The 20,552-nt window shown below is 39.8% G+C and overlaps 1 protein-coding gene across 3 annotated transcripts in view; it reads right to left on the bottom strand.

Annotated features, from left to right (window-relative positions):
* Positions 1-19,760, bottom strand: part of LOC116674847 (unconventional myosin-Ic) — a 66,593-nt gene extending 46,833 nt beyond the window's left edge. Inside the window, exons 1-2 of one of the 3 annotated variants that reach the window (XM_032507068.1) lie at positions 19,574-19,760; positions 19,184-19,446 (exon numbers count right to left, since the gene is read on the bottom strand). In XM_032507068.1, coding sequence (XP_032362959.1) covers positions 19,184-19,273 — 90 coding nt within the window. In that variant the 5' untranslated portion in view covers positions 19,274-19,446; positions 19,574-19,760. Of the gene's footprint in view, positions 1-14,367; positions 14,775-19,183; positions 19,447-19,573 lie in introns of those variants that run through there. The other 2 variants (XM_032507077.1, XM_032507080.1) reach the window with 2 other exon arrangements.
* Positions 19,761-20,552: the final 792 nt, after the last annotated feature.

Below are 20,552 nucleotides of genomic sequence, written 5' to 3'. Positions count from 1 at the left end.
AAATAAAATAGACCGTGCTCATGGTGGATCATATTTCCCTGCACTACACCATGAAAACACAGCACAGAGTTGTTTCCTCGCTACTCCTCTGGATGGAAACAAACCGTTGTTGTTTTTGTGGTTTTATTCTACATAACCTCGCGAGACTTTGTGGGTCCTCGAGACTTCCGCTGTCAGTCATGGCCGCAGTCGTTCCACAACAAATCCGGACCTGGTGGGTGTTGATGCAGCCGTTCTGCATCTGGTGGAATTTGGAGGTTACCGAGTGCGGGGCCTCATGTGCTCGGATTGATTTGGCATGCAGTTAACACACCAGCATTGATTTTGTTTTTAATGAGAACTCCACACCATCTCCCCCTCCTTTTTTATTTTAAATAGTTCACATTCAGCAGCCATCATCTTCTTACATCAATCCTCTCAGCTGGCATCTACAGCTAAAGGCGCTGCGCACACACCCACACACCACACACACACACACACACACACACACAACACACACAACACACAACCCCACACACACACACACACACACACACACACACACCCACACACAACCCACACACACACACACAACACACACAACACACACACCACACACACACACAAACACACCATTTAGAAGACTATTTGGAAGATGAAAAGGAAAAGACATGATTTGAAAGTAAGTGTGACAGTTTGGAAAATGTTCCTCAGAGGACATCGGTTTCTCATTAAAGTAGGTTGACATTCAGTTACCACCTAAAACCCTGAAAAATGGATGGGAATTTATGTGTGAACTGCTTAACTCAAAGAGTAATCTATGGAGAAAAATAACTTAACAGACCCTCTCCCAATACTGGAGGATAGCTCAGCAATTTGGTCACCCAGGTCATGCAACATCTCTGGAATCTCCTTAAAGATTTATTACCAAGGGTTGGGCTGCTGAGACAGAAATATACACACAAACTGCTTCGAGGGCACACACACACACACACACACACACACACACACACACACACACACACACACACACACACACACACACACAGCTATACTAAAAGGATCTTCCATTCACTACAGTCATTTGTAACCATAATCCATGCTCTACTTTAACTCACTTTTCTTCTCATTTCTATCTAAACACACACAGCTTCTAGTAAAAATCATGGTGCAAAGCAGACAATACAGCACATACACACACACACACTTTTGTTCAGGATGTTGCAGTTCATTTGGTTACAGTCAGCCAGCAGTGACCAGACAGCTACCCTTACAACACTAAGACACACCACCCTTACAGCCATCCCCATGAAAATGACGAAATGTTACACACTGCCAAGCATGGCTAGTGTCCCCTGAGACTGAGAAACAAGCATAGAGACAGAGATGCAGTGTGTGGTGGACCATGTGTGGATGCCACTAAATGTCAACAATAAGTATGCTTCAGATTATAGCACACAGTAGCATTGTTTTAGTTTATTTATCAATTAAAGACTACATTTCCCATGTATTCAGTATGACATAAATTTATGGGAAATGCAGTGTAGAGGCCAGTAGATTGGTGTCCGTCTCATTATGTTTTTGAGTGTTTTCAGTAATTATACTAATAATGAATATTTATAAAGTTGATGTTTGATGTTGTTAAAATGCTAAACATATCACCTTGGATTGTTGCCACTCATACCCAACACTGATATTCACTTGTGAACTTGACGGCAAAAAACAGCGACAATGTGACATTGCACAAATCTGATTAACAATGACACAACTAGGGACGCTTCATCAAGAAACCAAGCAACATCAAATATAAATATCATAAAGCAGAACAAAATTGCTTTTTGAATTCAGGTGGACTTCAGTGCAACACCAACAAATATTTCACCCCACTGGGAACAGTTGTTCCAACTATTTAAAACTGCCACACACACACACACACACACACACACACACACACACACACACACACACACCACCACACACACACACTCTTGTCATAGTCAGACTGGGAAGGGCGGCTGTGGCATTTGAGATTGTGTGCCTTATTTGTGTTTGTTAGGGGGTATGCGGCTCACAGCTGTGTAGGATAAAAATACATTCATTAGAAACAACTGTAAAATCCTGGTGGCCTAGAGGTTAAACATGCTGACCATGTAATCCCAACATTCCCAGTTTGAGTTCCACCAACAAACGCAGCTTCTTTAAAAGGTCCCATGGCATGAAAATTTCACTTTATGAGGTTTTTAACATTAATATGAGTTTCCCCAGCCTGCCTATGTTGCCCCAGTGGCTAGAATTGGCAAGAAGTGTAAACCGAGCCCTGGGTATCCTGCTCTGCCTTTGAGAAAATAAAAGCTCAGATGGGCCGATCTGGAATCTTGCTCCTTATGAGGTCATTACGGGCAAGGTTACATCCCCTTTCTCTGCTTTGCCGGCCCAGAGAATTTGGCTTTCAAACGAGCACGGTAGCAGTTGGTCAAGTCCACATCCCCAGCCTCCACCTTGCACCCCCCTCTCTCCTCCTCAAAAGCTACAGCCTCAGAAATGGCACATACTAAGGAAAGCTCATTGTGGGACTGGCTCTAGTGGCAGTAATTCTGCACCAAGGCTGAATTTTGGAATGAGATATGGTATTAGGGGACCACTAAGGCCTGTATAAAAGTATCCAAAAAGCACCATGTCATGGGACCTTTAAGAAAGCAATTCTTCACTTAGGCACAGTTGCGCTTTAAGCTAAATGCCTATAACAGCATGCTAACATCCACACAATGATTATGCTAACATGCTATGGTAATGTTTACCACATTCACATAATTAGCAATTAACACAAATTACAACTAAGGCTGATGGAAATATTATTAGTTTTGCAATTAATGTACTTTTTATTGATCCCCAGTAGGGAATCAATTTTTGTCAGAGGGAAGTTTTCACTCTGTTGTTAGAAGACACTACACGCAGGCCTGAAATGGCACACATGCTCAGATCCTATACATGCACAAATGGAGAGATGTCAGAGTGAGGGGGCTGCAACTGCTGGACAGGTGCCACAGGCGGTTGGGGGGGTTTCAGTGCTTTGCTCTCTAGAGCACCTTGGCAGTGCCCAGAAGGTGAACTGGCACCTCTCAAGCTACCAGTCCACCCTCCATACTTTGGTCCGTACTTGCGACCATCCAGTTCCTAAGTATTGGACAAAGTCAGAAAGGTCAGGAGATCATCAAAGTGATTGCAATTCATCCTGAGGGAAACATGAATGTGTTCAACAAATTGAATAGCAATCCATCCAATAGTTGATGAAACATTTCATTTACAGTTTTTTTCGATTGTCTAACAACTGGAGCTACATGTGCAAAACTGGCGCAACATGTGCAAAACTCTAGTCACATGAGCTAAACAGTTTATATCATTCCAAGCAACACAACTCTTAACACGTCTCAAAACAGGCTCAGTGCAGCCAAAGACTACGCACAACCCTCACTGAGATAACACACACACTGTCACTCAGAACCAACAGAGTAAAAACACTAGCATCAAACACCGATACAAAAAATACTAAAAAAAAAATTTTGAAAAGAAAAGATTTAGATTTTATGTAATATACCAATTTTCATGTAAGGTAAACAAGAAGGAACAAAAATCAGCAGTTTGCTTCAAAATAGTGTTTTTTCTCTAGTAATTTATGAAATTAAAGGAAAAAAACTAAAAGATACATAGCAGTAACAAAGAATAGTGTGACTGATCCTGTCTCTCTCCAGCATCATGCTGTATGTCTGCATCATCTCTAAATACTAATGAATGTGGTGTTTTCAATGCTTTCAGCTCCATTACTTTCTGAAAAACAGTAAGAACGCAGTTTTACTATAGTAAAGGTATAGTGGTTTTCATATTTTGTTTTTATATAGCTGTGTATGTAACGTCAGACATCTGACCTGGGCATATAGGAATCTTTGCTCTTTTACCTGTTACTCTCAAACGGTACATATAATTGTTTGTAATTCTTATTTTATGATTGTTTAGTAAAAAAAGTGAATGTTCAATAACTAGTCTAAAGCAAGACACCTGCTTAGGCTTTCAGCTAAAACTGCAATCAGCAGTGTTTGATAGACACCAGACTGAAATCTATTCTGTTTTGAATGTGTACTTAACAGTTGTGACAGCAGTGTGTTAGCATTTGAACAAAGTGCTGTAAATCCACAGTGTTGTGCAGGTTGTAATCAATTGTTCAAGCAATGAAAAACAAACTAGAGTTTGGTCCACATGAACTGCTGCTGTGCAGACTGTAGTAAGAGTTTTGCACATGTGACTCCAGTTGTGCCCACTGTTGTTTAGAAATCGAGAAAAAACAACAACGTTTAAACCAAACATGTGAATCTCCAGATGGCACATGCGGTAAAGTCAGGTGATCACCAACCATTGTCATTAGGATGCATGAATCTGTGTGCCCAACTTTGTGGGCATCCCTTCAATAGTTGCTAACATACTGCCACAATGAAAAAGTGAAACACAAGCACTTTACTGCACAGGAGCTTCTGACTGTTTCCATGCAACAAGCTCCAGCAAAAGGCACAGTCCCTCCTTCTCTCCTCTTTCTTTGTAAAATGAAGCTGCCATCAAGAAATGTCAAGATCTATAAACAATCTGACGGAAAACAATAATGTAAAGTCTACTTGTTGTACATTGGGGGGTTAAAGAATACAACGGGACATCACACAAGTGGGCTACTTGGTGACACTCCCACACCGCTGCACAACCCTGCGGCGAATCGCCGTACCGACTGATCTAGTGTGAACGAACTCTAATGCAGCATAGGAAGTGGACTGCAAGGGACCGGGAGTGTGTTCTGATAAGGATTTCACATGGCAGCAAGCACTGGTCTGTCCTTTACACTCTTCAATATCTGTGTCAACTTTGGATTGCTCCCAGCCCAGGGTGTTATCCTGCTTTACTTTCAATCCATGCCGGATTACGATATTGCTCAGGTATCTGTAGCCATCAGAAAGGTCCGTGTCGGTCAAGGCCTAGCTTATACCAGCTATCTTAATCTCATTCCTCAACTGTTTCTGCATTTCTTTAGGCTTTATAGGCTGCTTTTTTCTCCTTTCTTTCTGCTGGAATCTGGCTATGCTTTCATGCCGCATTTGCTTTTTCTTCTTTTGACCTTACTTTATTTCACTCCTCCCTTTTTTCTCAATCTCTCTCTCTCTCTCTCTCTCTCTCTCTCTCTCTTTCTATGTCCAAGGACACACCTGCTCGTAATAACATTATTAAAGCTCCATGGAAAGATTTGGTTAAAGGTTAACAAAAAGGTACTGAGTGAGAAAGGAAGCTTTTGTAGTCTTAACCTAGGACGTACAATGCTGTATTGTCGTCGTAGTCAAGGCTATGGAATACACACTGTACGCACACAGTTTCTTTCCGCTAAGTTACACTTCCCATTCAGAGAACTCCTATTGTCCTGCAGCAGGATTTGGTAATACATAGTATTGTTAAACCTTTGTTGTCAGGCGTGTGATGTTGCTCATAGAGTAAATACCCAGTCACACCAGCATTATAAATGGCTGAATTTTGTGACGTCACAAAATTGGTATAATTTGTATCACTGGTCACTTTATAGCATATTTTCTGGTAATTCAATACATAAATACATTAAATTATGCACCGTTGACCAATAGTATGCTATGTTTCCGCTGCTGACCTTTAAAGGAAGAACGCTAGAGTTTTTCCTTGCCTCTGTGGCCTAGTGAGTGCTTTTGGTTGGAATTGTAATAACATCACAGAGTACGGTCTAGACCTGCTCTTTTATGAAAAGTGCAATGAGATAACTGTTGTTGTGATTTAGCGCTATATAAAAAGAATTGAAATTGAATAGAGTCCAAAATGGACGTATTAGCTCTGTTGCATCATCATGTGTTATATTACTCTCCAGAGTAAAAAAACTGCTGCACAAAAGAGGACTGTTTTTAAACACAAACAGAAACTATGTGAACTATGTATCATTAGCAAGTTGCGCTAACAAGCTTTAAACAGCTGGCAACATGCTAGCACAAGCTGCTGGGACAGACAAGTGGTAGCACGTTGCTCACTTGCTGTTTGTGTATGTTAGCAGTTAGCTTCCCAACTAGTACACAAACATGTGCAAATTCATTCCAATTTGTGTGAATGTTTATCTAAATATGCAGAAAATGGGCATGCAGTAAAGGCATTTATAAACTCCTAATCTACACTATTAGTCAAAAAAAGACCGGCCTGATAAGTTCACAGTCGCAATGGTTCATTAAACATCCTAAAGGTTTAAGATAAAAACTGCTACTGCAAAACATTTCCGATAATGCAGCTATTAGTCACACACACAGGGCAAAGTTATTTGCGTTAGAATGCTCAAGTCGAGCCATCAAGTTCATTTTATGCTAATTATCATAGTCCAGCTTTTCCTTTCCCATGTCATTTTGTGTTTCTCCTGGTACCTTAATTTTTCAATTTACACATGAACGAGAGATCTGGGGTTAACTAAAAATACTACAGTTTATCTTAATTTAAAAGGCTTGAGTAGGGGGGGTTAAGGAGAGGAATTTTATTTGGTGATTATTTCCGTATGCTGAGTAGGAGTGGCCTTAAAATGTTCCAGAGTCTCACATCCATCCAACACTAACAGGGACACAGCATATGCACACTTGTTTCAACAAACACTGAGATTTGCCTTTGGTGTCATATCACAGGAAACTGAGTGGGTAGGTGTGTCTCAACACTGACAGCAAGGTTGGGAAGCAGTCGGAAAATCACAGGTACACAGGAGAGGAGCTGACATAGTAATTATAGTCATGATGTAGCACAGCATCCAGAGGGCTCAGGTTAATTTCTTATGATTACAATGATGGATAGAGACGGACAATGGATGATCACACACTACGTGTACAAAACACACAAGATGCTTAACAGGTGAACGCAGACAAGTATGACTGAAGGTGGTCCTACTATGTTGCTCACTACAGATACACTTACATGTGTCATAAGTCTATTTTGGAATGACGTACACAGTTTATCTTGCGCACTGTGGAGTAAGGAGTAATTTTTTTATTCCTTAGACCACCTTTGTTCTCCATGTGTGGGAGGCCGAGCTGGAATGAAATCACTCACATTAATAGGTATTCAAATAAACACCATAGTCTATTATTGTACATTGATTATTGTTATAACTAACATGGGGTCAAGAGCTTAAGTAACGTCCAATAGGTCTGTGGAAAATTAGTCTGGTAAGGTCTCCAGATAGTGACAACAGGATTTAAATGAACTTTTTTTTTTTCCAGAACATGCCCAAAATAGTCTCAGAATGTAGGCACGCATGTTCCAACACACACACACACACACACACACACACACACACACACAAACACCCACACAAACACCCACAAAACTCCTCTCTTTCTGGCATGAAGATGTGCAAGAGCAGATGAATTGGATAACAAGTTATCTTATATTATAAGAAATGTATAGTAATATATATAATATATCTTGTATTAAGTAAACGTGAATGAGCGGTTCTGTCCTCATTTGACACCAAAAAGGGAAAAGAGGCAGGAGAAGGGACAGTGAAATGGACAAAAAACAGCCTTTCAAGTGTTCTAGTAATTACCAAAGATACATGCAGTTGTCACAAAACAAACACATAAATTAATTTGTGAATAATATTCTGTTGATGGTTAAATTCCTTACATGACTTCCAATGTGTTTTATGTTTGTATTCCACTGATTTTACAAACTCTGGATTATTATAGAAACAGATATATGCCTACATTCTAAAAAGTTTCTTCAAGTCAAAGATACTTGAAAGAAAGATATCTAAAACAAGGATACTAAAATGAAGGAAAGAAATGCAGTACTGTGTTAACTGATTTTGTAGCCTTTGTCCTACACATTCATTTTCAAGTCATATGAGGACTTCCCAACTCCTGCAGATGCATATACAAAAATGGCAGTGAAGCGGGCATGCAGGATTTTGAGTCATTTCCAGGGTGGTTTCCAGTCCCACAGCCGGCTAGTCTATAATACTGAGAAGATGCAGGACTCAGTCACTCATAACGTTTATTCCCAGCAGGGCGGGGCTCGCTCTACTGCTGGGCTAGCTTCGGGATGTGGGGAAAAAAGCTGCCCACAGCAGCAGGCTAAAACTAACCAGACACACACATACTGTACACACACCCTCCAAGACTGTGAGTCTTCAACATAACGGTAACCGTCTGAATCACTGCCAGACACATACGCTCATTACTTTCAGTCCACTAGACCTTCTTCTTACTTTACAAATACAGTGCAAAGTGGTGATGCAACAGAAAAGAGAGAATGACTCACTACGTAAGATGCCATACATTAATCCTGATCAATCCAAATACAATTGTTATATATTCTGCAGTAAATATCTTAAAAGTCACATCACTTAAAATGCCAATCGTGAAACTGGAACACTATTTTCAACTCCTTTAAAACTGCACACGTCAAATGACATGTCAGCTGCATTCGTCTCTTTCTCTTCAACTGATATTTCTCCTTTCAATGGTAACACGTCAACTGACGCTTCAACCCCTTTCAGGTCTCAGCCATCATTTACTTCATTGCTGCTTACACATCATCAGAAGTCCATACACGTGAACATCGACCATTTCACTTCAACTGACCAGCTTGTTGATCAACTAAAGTATAGGCGGATATTTGAACTCCTCTCATTGCTTGAACTTTAACGGAACTCACTTGAACACTTTCATTACACCTTAACTGACACTTCAACTTCGTTCAGTGCTTAATTACTTTAACTGAAACTTTCAGTTTCACTTTAAAGGCCATTTCAAGCCCTTTCAGTATTAATATTTCACACTATAAACAAGAAAAATGCATTGACCCACCTAGCTACAGCTAAGAGAGACTGTGATAAGCCCTAATTTAACAAACGGTGGCGTGTTCCTTTAACATCAAAGTTTCATAAACAAATCAGTTATTAGTTGAAAAAATATAATTAATTAATTTTTAATGTTAAGGTCCGTAACGATAGCTTGAAATTATCAATTGAACCACTGAAAGACTTCTGAGTGTTCAAACCCTTTCCAAACACTCACCTCACACTAACATTCACAGCAATGTTCAAAATTGTCAAGTGCAGCTTTAGTAAATGTGCAACTTCCATGACGCTGAATGTTACTCTTCAGTATCCACAGAATATGTGATAGTTGATATAAGCTTTAAAAAGGTGTGAGGATACTGAAGAACACAAAGGAGAGTGTGCTAAGTTGATATGAACCTCCACTACATCTCTGCTTAAGACAACTATGTGCTCAAATGGTGAAACACTCATTTGTAATGCAAATGCTACCTCTCGTCATATACTGTATCTGCATCTCTGTCTCCTGCTGTCTGTCAGATGAAGCCTAGATTAATAGCCATTCCCATCCACTCTCTCCAACACTTGTCTCTCAACTTCCCTTCCTAAATACTTGCAGTCTCTATCAGCGGTAGTCATCTTCTAAATAACCTCCCACACATGGCACCAACATTACCAACTAGGGGTGTGCAAAACAATCAATTTGTAAGTATGTATATGTATATATATATATATATATATATATATATACGTATATGAAAAGTTTTTGAATCAAAAATATTATTGAATTGTGAGATTTTCTGATTCGTTCACCCCTATTACCAACTAAAGCTCATTTTATTCACTCAGTTTCACTATCACTCAACCTGATCTTTGTCTCATTCCTCAGGTATCTCTCCCAGGAAATAAGGAGTGCTCAATCCATAGATCAGTTTGCAGACACTGGACCTTTTGTTAAATCTCATATGAGCTTGTTTGTGTCAGCCACCTCTGATGGAGATTTGCCATGATCACTGAGGAAGATGTAAGATCTTCAACAAATGGCTGAGAAACTGTTATTTTGCCAAATATAAGAGTCCTTTTACAAAAGGCTCAGAAACGTGGAACTGCAGCTGTACAACCGAGGGCATGGTCTAGAACAAGTTGGAGGGGAAAAACAAATTCAGTCACTCTAGTTCCCGGTCATTATTTGAACCTCATGTAAGCTTTCCTACAAATTTGATATGCCATTTTGTCCGTACCTGTAAAGCCCTGTAAAACAATCTAGGGCATGACAACTGTCAAATTTGAATATTTATAAATATTATAAGTAATAAAACCTGATTTTGTCCAATGACCCCATGTTGACCCACCTCTTCATGTCTTAAGAAATGGGTACAAAGGCCATGAATCAACTTTGAACTGGAAACTGCTGTTGCACTAGAACCTTATCAGTCCTATTCCAGACTGATAGCTGCGCTTAATGTTATTGGAGCAACGTGTCCAAAGCTCTGACCATTTCTTCATGATTGGCTTCATGCAGTAGTCCCAGATGCCAGGTTTTAAACTAGGCATGTCTTACATAATGTTTGACAAGGAACAAATGTATAACTCATGACAAGTTAGCCGTTAGTTGACCTACTGTATATCACTTCAGTTGTTCCTCATGTTCCCGACTGCTCTTTCACATCTTTTATTAAAAGGTAATATACATAGCACCTTAAAGGAATAGTTCAATATTCACATTTAATAATGACTCCACGGTCACCAAAGAATTTTTATGTTTCCTTGACTTTCCTATTGTGCACTATGCCAAATAAATAATATTCATTTTCTAGCTAAGAATAAGAAGAAAGGATTGAAAACACATCTGAATGCTAAAAATGAAGCTACAGCCAGCAGCTCGTTAGTTTAGCTTTGCTTAGCATAAAGATTGGCGTCAGGGGAAACAGCTAGACTGACTCTGATCAACGGTAACAAAATCAGCCTGCCCGCACCTCGTTAACGCACTAATTAACACATTATTATCTTGTTCATTTAAAACATTCAAAAACCATGCTATGGTAATACGCGTATTTACTAAAATGTTGAACTATTTCATTAACATCTATAAATGATTTACAATTTATCTTCGCTAAAGCTAAATTAATTAAAAGCTAAAAGCTAAACTACCACTTGCAATGGTGGATGACGAAAGGATGGTAAAATTCCTGATATTTGAAAAAGCTACATGCCTAAATCCAAACCCTTAGTGCCAGGCCTAAACTCGTGTAGTTGCAACGTCATGATCCCTCACCGGCTTCCCGATCCTGTCAACAGTACTGGTCGCAAAGCCAGACATTCCGCTTGTTGGAACTGAATCCCGGCCACTGCTGTGATGGCATAAGTGTTTTGCCCATTTCTGTCATATGTGTTTAGTGTAAAAGTCCTTCAACATGACAGCTTTATCTTTAGCAGCTACTCATACAAGTTTGATATGACAAGATCAAAAAGGTCATATAAGTGGAAATGAACCCCTCGCTGAGCATTTCCTATAACACAGTTCAAGTACATGAGTCTGTGCGAGTGCATATGCATGCGTGACAGTCTTTCCTGTTGTATAGGCGATGGTGAAGGTCTGGCTAACGGCCAGGCAGATGTGTCCTATGGGTTCCTCCCAGGATCCACCCCACATGTAGCAGAGAGACTACATGATGTGGAAAACCTTCACCCTGTCAACAGCTGTTGCTATATCCGCCAGAACCGAAAGCAGTGGTTCTCAAAGCACATTCAATTTTACAATAATGTATTTTACTAGTTCACTACTTCCATGGATGCATACTCCTTTAAATAGGGAATTGGTAAGCTAAGGAATCTGCGATGAAGGACTGTACTAACTGCCATAACAATGCTGGCAAGCAAGGGCCAATGAATCAACTGTCTGATCAATCTTTGACACCTTAAGTTAGGAAATGAAAGTGGGGGCAAAACATGCCCATTAGACTTTGTGCTTGGTCATTCTCACATTCATATGAACAAGCCATGTGTCTTTGCTTACATAAGTATTCAGGGCCAACGGGGAAATGCCTAACCATGCAGAAGCGGGTTGACATTTGGGGTGAAAGCTCTCTCTAACTCCAAACAACCCAACACCACTCTGACCACAACTCTGTCCCAGCCACAAAACAGAAATACTACCAAAGACCCAGCCCAGCAAGATTTAAAAAAAAAATGCTTGAAGCAAAGACCAAAAGGGAAAAATCAACTTTAAAGCATCTATGCCACATCAGTCCAATGGAAACTACACAGGGGGAACTGCTTTGGAAAAATGCATTGACAACAGCACATCGATGTGTGTTTTGTTCCTGGGAAATATATCGATATTATATCAATATTGTGATATGAGACTAAATATTGTCTTCAATTTTTTATATCGTAATATGGCATAAGTGTCTTTTCCTGGTTTTAAAGGCTGCATTACAGTACAGTTATGTAATTTTCTGAACATACCAGGCTGTTAGTGTTTGCTGCTATATTTTGCCTTTACCCACTTAGTCCTTATATCCACATTACTGATGATTATTAATCCAAAATCTCATTATGTACATATTTTGTGGAAGCACAAATAGTCAACACCACAATATTGCTGCAGTATCGATATCGAGGTATTTTGTCAAGGTATTTGATTTTCTCCATATTTCTTAAATCAGACCTTTACATTATAGTTAGAAATGAACACCCTGTGTAGGCCAACGCTGCAACACTGCTCTCTTTGCTACTCTAGCTACAAAGCCAATCATCTCTAATAATAAGCTGTCATTTGAAAAGGAGCTTACATCAAAGTTACAGCAGAAGGGCCGTGAACTCAGTGGCAGCTGAAGGCAGCAGTGAATGCTGGGAGGTCCTGCCCTCCAGGTGACCGTGAAGCAACAGGTCAGCTGCTCTGAGCACTTCGACCTCTAAGGAATAGACCTAAATCGTCCAATCTGGCTCATTCTTTAAAAATTCTGGTTTCAATCTCCATTTGCATCCTCCTAATGTACAGCGCAGTACAAGGCAATTTGGTCTTGTCTTCCCTGCTGGGTGGTTAATCTCCCTCAATCATTAACAAGGTGGAGAGCAGATTATAAAACCAAAGAGAAAGAAAGGGTTTCTCCAAAGAGAACATCTGAAAAGCAATGTAAACAGCAGTGAGAGTAGCCTACTATTTCAAATTACCAATTCCACATATACATACATTCATATTATATTTTCGGATCACTTTTTCAGTTACAGCATCACATACGTATTTCAATCATTAGATGTGTTGTCTATATTATGTCAGGACGTGAACAGCTTGCACTGCATGCCAGGTGCTTCCCTTGTGTTTACATCAAACTACACACACATTAACAGGTGGGCAGGCATGTTGGCAAAGCCTTCATTGCAGAGACACTTTCCCACGTTGAGCCAAGACAGCTAAAAATATTTAGGAACAAAGTACATGACATAGGCAGTTTTATCAAACTGACCAATGTTGAATGGGAATTTGGTATACTAGGGAAAACAGCCAACATGTTAGCGTTGGTGGTTGATATCTTTATAATGAAGATGGTTACCAAACATTCATTTACCACAACAACATGGATTATGGCTTATGTTGCAAAAAAGCAAACATGGTTCACTCCCTCCTGACAGGGATACATCTAGGAACTTTGCAGCAGCCCTGTACAGGTGTAACAGGCTTTCATGTTAGTTATAGGCTAGCTAACTATCTTAATCTGTGTCTGTCTGGAGTCTATAAAAAGACAACCTGGAGGATTTAAAGTTGTAGGCTACACGCCAACTCAGTACGTGGCTTTAAGTTTACGAAACTGCCTCAATGATTACAAATCCTGATAACGATCGCGTAAAGACGAGAACGTTAAACCAAGCATCATTCAAACATATAGCAAACATTTGGTTTCCTTTTCCAACAACAGCCCAAACGGACCACATGTGTTCAGAAAGCATAGATAGAAATACTTATTTAAAATCGGTTACAACACCGGCATACACACAATACAGTAACACCGTAGGTGGATAAAGTTTTCAACTAGATCCCAATAACCGCTGTGGCACCACATTTTGGTAGCGTTAATGGGGAATATGGATCTGCGTTAGCGGCAGACAGGTCGAGTGTAAATGCAAAATATTGTCAAAGTTATGCAAAAATCAAGAAGTTGTACATATGCAGAACTGAACAGTGGCTCTCACTGATTTGTCACATGTCTTAACTTAGGTTTTACAGAGTAAATGAGTTGCCAACATGTTGTACAGCGTTAAATGTACACATTTTTGAATGTAATTTGGCATTGCGTTTTCTCCATACGGTAACGTTACGCATCAAGGCTATCAGCCCACTCACTCAAGCATGCTGCAATGTCACAGATTAGGCTACTCTGTGGAAACTTTCCAAATGTCACAACTGTAACTACAACAACCTTGTCGTTACAATTAGCCTAACAGTTAGCTAAACTAAAAGTAACCCTATGTACGCGGTAAGCAGGCAATGAGGTATTTGTACTAAATTAACATAAAACATAGCCTACCTTAAAACAGACGAGGACAAAAAGAGTGTGGTGGTCTCTCTTCTTTGACTGAGTTTGTATCGTCCAAGTCCTGATAGACTATGTTAGTCTAGGTATTTGGTTCAGTCCCTCCGCTGTGAATGTGTCAGTCCAGTCAGGCAGTCAGTCAGTCAGTGACTGGTATCTGCCAGTAGGTTGGCTAACGTGCTGTACTGCGTGCGAGCCCTGCCGGGTTTCTCTGAAACCACCCACCACTCCCACTCCAGACCAAACTCTCCCACTGTGGGCTCAGTTTCAATTGTGGTTTCTCCCAGACTGCAGCCTCAGCAGAGGGCTTCACCTCATCTTTAGCGGTACAGTAGTAAGTTAACAGACATAGTCATGCTATTAGTAGCAGAAAATGATGCACTGCTCATGTAAAAAAACAAAAACAGAGTAAGCTAGGCCCTATGCTATAAGCTTGTTTTTGGGACTCCGTTTCTCTAAAACCCCATATGGGAATGGTGTGGCAATGTGCAATGTCCCCCTTCCTTTTCTTTCACCGAAGGACAGCACAGCCCTGTAATACCAGGAAGTTCACCAAAAACCCATCCCACAGCGCGTGCATGACTGGTGTATTTTAGTCAAGCCATGCAGCATGTCGTCATTGTTTTCTCTACAAACACTTCAAGGGAAATAACCAGGCAGCCTGGTTATCTTCTAGTCAATGAACAAAAACGCAGCAGTGCTCAGATCTCCACCTCCTTCGCATACTTTGAGTAGCCTTGTAAAAATATTTTCCCATGCTAAGACAAATCGAAGCGTGCCAGGTTCCTCGAGCCGGGCTAATGTAGAATACATATACAGACTCCTTTCATGAGTGGAAGGGAATAATACAACCATGTCCCGTACGGCAAAGCGACATTCCGCAAACTGACACGCCCCACTGAGCACACGTTAAAGCCCTGACCGAATTCGTAGGCTAAAATCCCGACGGGAAAACATCGTTATCCATCGGCACGTTTTAAAACACTTTCAACTTTTACAACAGCTGCCATTGGACGAATTAAGTAGCTGCTTGTACAAAGACGTAAAGCAGTCATTAACATGAACAGATATTTGAGAGTTTGACGCTGCCGCTAGAAATTCATCTTTCTCTTTATTGCAGGTTGTAGGTTACTCAGTGTAATTCATCTGCAAATTGGGCTACACCACCGTGACAATAGAAAAGTCCAGGGTTGCAGCAAACTTTTCAACAATTCTCAACCAAAGTTATATCAGTTTCAAGGAGTTCTTGTACCCTCTACCGTCACCAAGGGCGTCACTGCACCCTCACACTGCAGGCTGAGCAAAGCTCCTCCCTACATCATCACAGTCCACTCTCCTCCTTCATGACAGGGCCAGTAATAAGAGGCTGAGGCTTAGATTTTAATTTAGAGATTACAGGTGTTACACACATTACCTTTCTATTTAATGAAATGAAGAAAAAAAAAAAGAACTCTCTTGGGGCGGCTTCTAGCTCACTCAAGGGCATTTGGCTGAGTCCTGCGGCGGCGCGAGTTCGAATCCAGCCTGCGGCACTTTGCTGCCTGTCATCCCACAACTCTCTCTCTCTCTCTCTCCCTTTCATGTCTATTCACTGTCACTTTAATAAAGAGAAAAGCCCCAAAATTATATGTAATGTCACTCCCAACCAAACAGTTTTTTAATTTCACTCCCTAGATTTCCCAATGACAGAACTCGAGAGAGGCTACGTGATCAAATGTTTGTATAGCAATGCTCAACCCCCAGCTGCAGTATGCCATAGCTAAAATTTTAGAAAGAGAAAACCTCCTGATCTTTATGTTTTGTTGTTGGGATTACTCATAGTTTGTTCCTTCAATTAACAGTTCAGTCAAGTTCTCTGTACATTTTTAACATGAATGTCTATTGATTTTTTTATTAGTATTATTATTTTAGTTTTGTTGGACTTAAAAAAAAGTCACATTTTAAAATAATGAGTCTGAAAATACCAATATTAGCCAATAAAATACCCACCATGTGTTAGTCTTTTATTGTAAATGTATTTTATTTACTCCTGAAACTAAAGGTACTGAGTTCATGGCCTTAGTGTCCAGCATTGTTTACAATTTCTGGTAGTGTGTATCTGTTTGGGGGTCCCCCACATAACAAAGTTTTCGGAGATTAATGTACTGTATATGGCATACCAAGAAAGACAGAAACAGCCTCTCTATCATTTCAGATATCACTGCAGCTGAGCCATGAGAAGATGACCTCCACCAGCTGGTCAGCTGTCATGCCAGAGCTGGACTGCAATATGGCTGCACTGCCAGAGGGGGGAGTGATCCCTTCAGCCTCAAACAACCCACAAACACTGACACACATACACACACACACACACACACACACGCGCACACACACACGCACACACGAGTGGTGGAATGTGACTACGTACATGTACATTTAATGGGGACAAGTATGAGTACTACTTTTAGTACATTTTCCTGATGATACTTACATACTTTTACTCAAGTAACAATTTCAATGCATGACTTTTACTTGTAATAGAATATTCTTTGCAGTGTTGTATTATATACTTTTACTTAAGTAAAGGATCTCATCTGAATACTTCTTTCACAATTGAAACTCTCTCTCACACACACACACACACACACAGGTTGTATCCTGTTGACAAGGTAATCTTAGACAGACAGACTGTACTGGATGGAAAGGCCAGGCATTACACTGACCCCTCCACCTCCACACCAGCCCCGTCACCCTCCCCCCCACTCCACATCGTTGGAGGAATCTAATCAAATAAAGATGGTTACGAGTGATTGATGCCAAACGACAAAACACACACACACACACACACACACACACACACACACACATTCAGGGTGATTTGACCTTGAAGGAATGTGGGAAGGGGAAAAAAATTTGTGTACTGGAATGTCTTTGTTGTTTCCTCCCATCCAGGCTACAGTACATTCCACACCTCCCCAATCATCACTGACCAGCATACAGCAAGCTGCATTAACCCCCACATTCCTCTCACAATACATCCTAATCCTGTGTCAGGACTGCTTTCAAAAAGCCTACTCCCTTCATTCCTTAGATAAGGTATATGTAGCTATCAGACATAAGCTGTCTTTATTATACCCTCCTACATAAGACAAGAATATGAATAACATATGCCAAAATGTTTAAGAGCAATGGTTGTCTCTTCCATGTCTCATTCCTGCATGGAAACATCACTAAGACAAAATTGCATAACCTGCACAATAAGTCATTGCACATCTTTCAAACCCAATTCCCCCCAGTTTGTAACACAGGCTTTCTGTTATTTAATGCTTATTTGTATAAGGACATGTATGCAAACCTACGGCATACACAACAGCATTTATAGCCTAAGCTAATTTGTGATGCCCGTCCCTAGATGGGCCTTCAAAATACATAAAACTCAACATTTGTTGTTGAGTTTTATGTATTTTACATTACATACATTATATATGAAACACAAACTCAACAATAGATATATACTTTAAATTGCAGAACTCAACAAGAAAATACAGACAAAAATATAATATAACATATAATAATGTAATTTGTTGTCCCCAAGCCCAGATAATGCTGATACAGTCAGGGTTAATTCTCAGATTCCAGAGCCACATTATACAGTTGTGAAACTCCTGCTGAGTAAAAAGTTTTGATGCACTAACATTCTCTCAGCATGTTTTTGTTTTCTTATGTGAGTGATTTCCTACATTTCCATTGGATTCTGGACTGTTGAGGCAACAATTAGTTCAGAAATCAGTGCTTTTTCATAATTGTTTACACTAACAAAATTAACAAAAAAATTGTCCCAAAATGTAATCTCTGTAATTAATAAAGTGGGACTGACACTAAACCTGAACTTTGCAGTTGAAATTGTCTTCCTACAAAATCTAATTTCAATATAACTGGCTTGAATGGGTGAGATTATCAAGATCAGAAGAATTTTAATAAAAATAAACCTTCTTGCTGTGACATGCAGTTGCCCGTTTGTTCAGTTATCTGTGATACCGAGGAACATCTATTCAAACCTTGAAATTAATTATCCACTACTTTTCAGCTACTATCAGTCATTTAAACTAATCATTGCTTTTAGCTAAAGTTTTTTCACACTTTTTTGGCTGTTCCAACCATTTTTCCATTCCTTTTACCTAAGTTTTCCTACCATTTAACCATTAGGCTACTTTTAGCCTCTTCACCGATTATCTGTGTAAACTGGACTCTGAAATGCATCGTGCATCACCATGAGGATATATTTAATGTGGCACTTGTATGTTCTGTACTGTTAAACTTGTGTTGACTTTAAACTTGTGTTCTTATTTGCTGTGTTTAACACGCAGGGTTCTTAGTATGTACTAATATCTGTAACCAATCTAGTTGGGTTGCATGGATGGGGTAAATTCCAACATATTCATGTAAATAAAAACATATTTATATCACATTCTGTTTTAGTAGGAGTCCACGGAGGCAGCCCATTTTGACTTTTATAACCAACTATGGGTGTTGCTTATTATAATTCCAAAAGTACACTGCTTGGCGCCAAAGGGGATTTAAATGTATTTTCTAAACACAGCTGTTTTGATTTATTGATCAGTTTACATGACATACAGTATCCTCTGAAGCAATATACAGTTCTTAAATGTAAATGTTTCTAAACCTCATCCTCGTGGGGGATGGACCATATACCATCAGCTGCAGCACCAATGGCTACCCACTGAGCGGCATAAAACCCATCCGAATAATAGGATGAGTGGGAAAAAAATCCAGATCTGGTCTCTGACCTGGCCACAGTGTGTGAACTGACCTTGCAGCAGTGGCAGTAGTTTTCTCCGTTCTTCCCTGGAGGAAGGATGATTTCCCCTGTAGGGATCAGCTGGATCCTCAATTCCATCATCGTTCCCTTTTTCTCCTTTTCCTCCCGTCCCTTTTCTGAAAGTGATTCCGAGTTGTTTGTTGCTGTCTGTTCCTCTCACTGGAAAAATATCACACCTCTCCCCTCAGGTTCGTTGGCAAATCCTTAGGTCAAACAGAAAGAGAATGTGCCTAAAAGACAATCCCAAGAGATGCCTGAAAAGCAAAAACGGAACTTTTATGGTAACTTTACTCTCACCAGAAACATTTGCAAAGTAGATCATATCTCTCACTGACATGCAGATGAAGAGAAATACCTAATCTTTCAGGTTGGAGATCTTACCTGACTGATAAATTTCACTTCCTGATACGCAGATGAAAAAGTGGATGGCAGTGGTTGCAGATTCGGAACTCTGGCTCAGAGTTTGGAGATAGGGTGTTACCTGTTGCAGAGCGGAGAGTCCAGTGAGGCCAGCTTCCCCTCGCTGTAGCTAGAGGATGTTGCCTCTCTAGTTGAGGGATCATGGGGAGGATATGGAGCTTAGCCTGGACTGAGATGGATGTCACATGCAGAGGATATGTGTCTTTTGTCTCACTGGTGTGTGTGTGTGTGTGCATGGGAAGACAAACGCGTGCCCTCATAAGGAGTTGTAAACATACTTGTGTCTTGTATGCAATTTTTTAGATCTTGCTGATGGAGCTCTGATGTACCTCTACACAGCTTTGTCAGATGAACTCAAACTCTTTCATCAACACCACCCATCATGTTCCAAATGTGTTCCTATTAAATGGTTTAGAACTGGAGTTTATTTTACACTGTTCATTCAATAAAAGTGGATATTGCTACAATATGTTTTACAATCAATTAAACTGTCAATTTTTAGGTTGGTTCAAGTTTACATTTCCCCTACTTGGAGTGGCATTACTTTTGGCTAACCTTTTAATTGAATGATTGATGAATTGCCTTTAGCTAACTTTTTATTGAAACTATTTATTCTTTACTTTTAGCTATTTCAACTATTTACAGCATCCATTCACTTTAGCCAAGCGTTCCCACCATTTAATCATTACGTGACTACTTTTAGGTTTTTCACCATTTATCTATTCCCAATAATCTATTTCAGCTGTTTCTTAAATTACTTTATCAACTATTTAATCTCATAATTCAACCATGTATCCATTTCTTTGACATATAGCTATTTGAAATGTTTTTCCATTAGATCTCAGTTGTGACATGTACTGCTGTAAATCAAATTGTCGTGTATATATATATATATGTATATATACACGACAATTTATATATATATGTATATATATATATA

The sequence above is a fragment of the Etheostoma spectabile genome, chromosome 3 (genome assembly GCF_008692095.1).
Source record: "Etheostoma spectabile isolate EspeVRDwgs_2016 chromosome 3, UIUC_Espe_1.0, whole genome shotgun sequence".
In the NCBI taxonomy this organism is placed as follows: Eukaryota; Metazoa; Chordata; class Actinopteri; order Perciformes; family Percidae; genus Etheostoma; species Etheostoma spectabile.
Note: the sequence above shows the minus strand (reverse complement) of the source record. Positions and strands in the feature narration are given on the sequence as shown.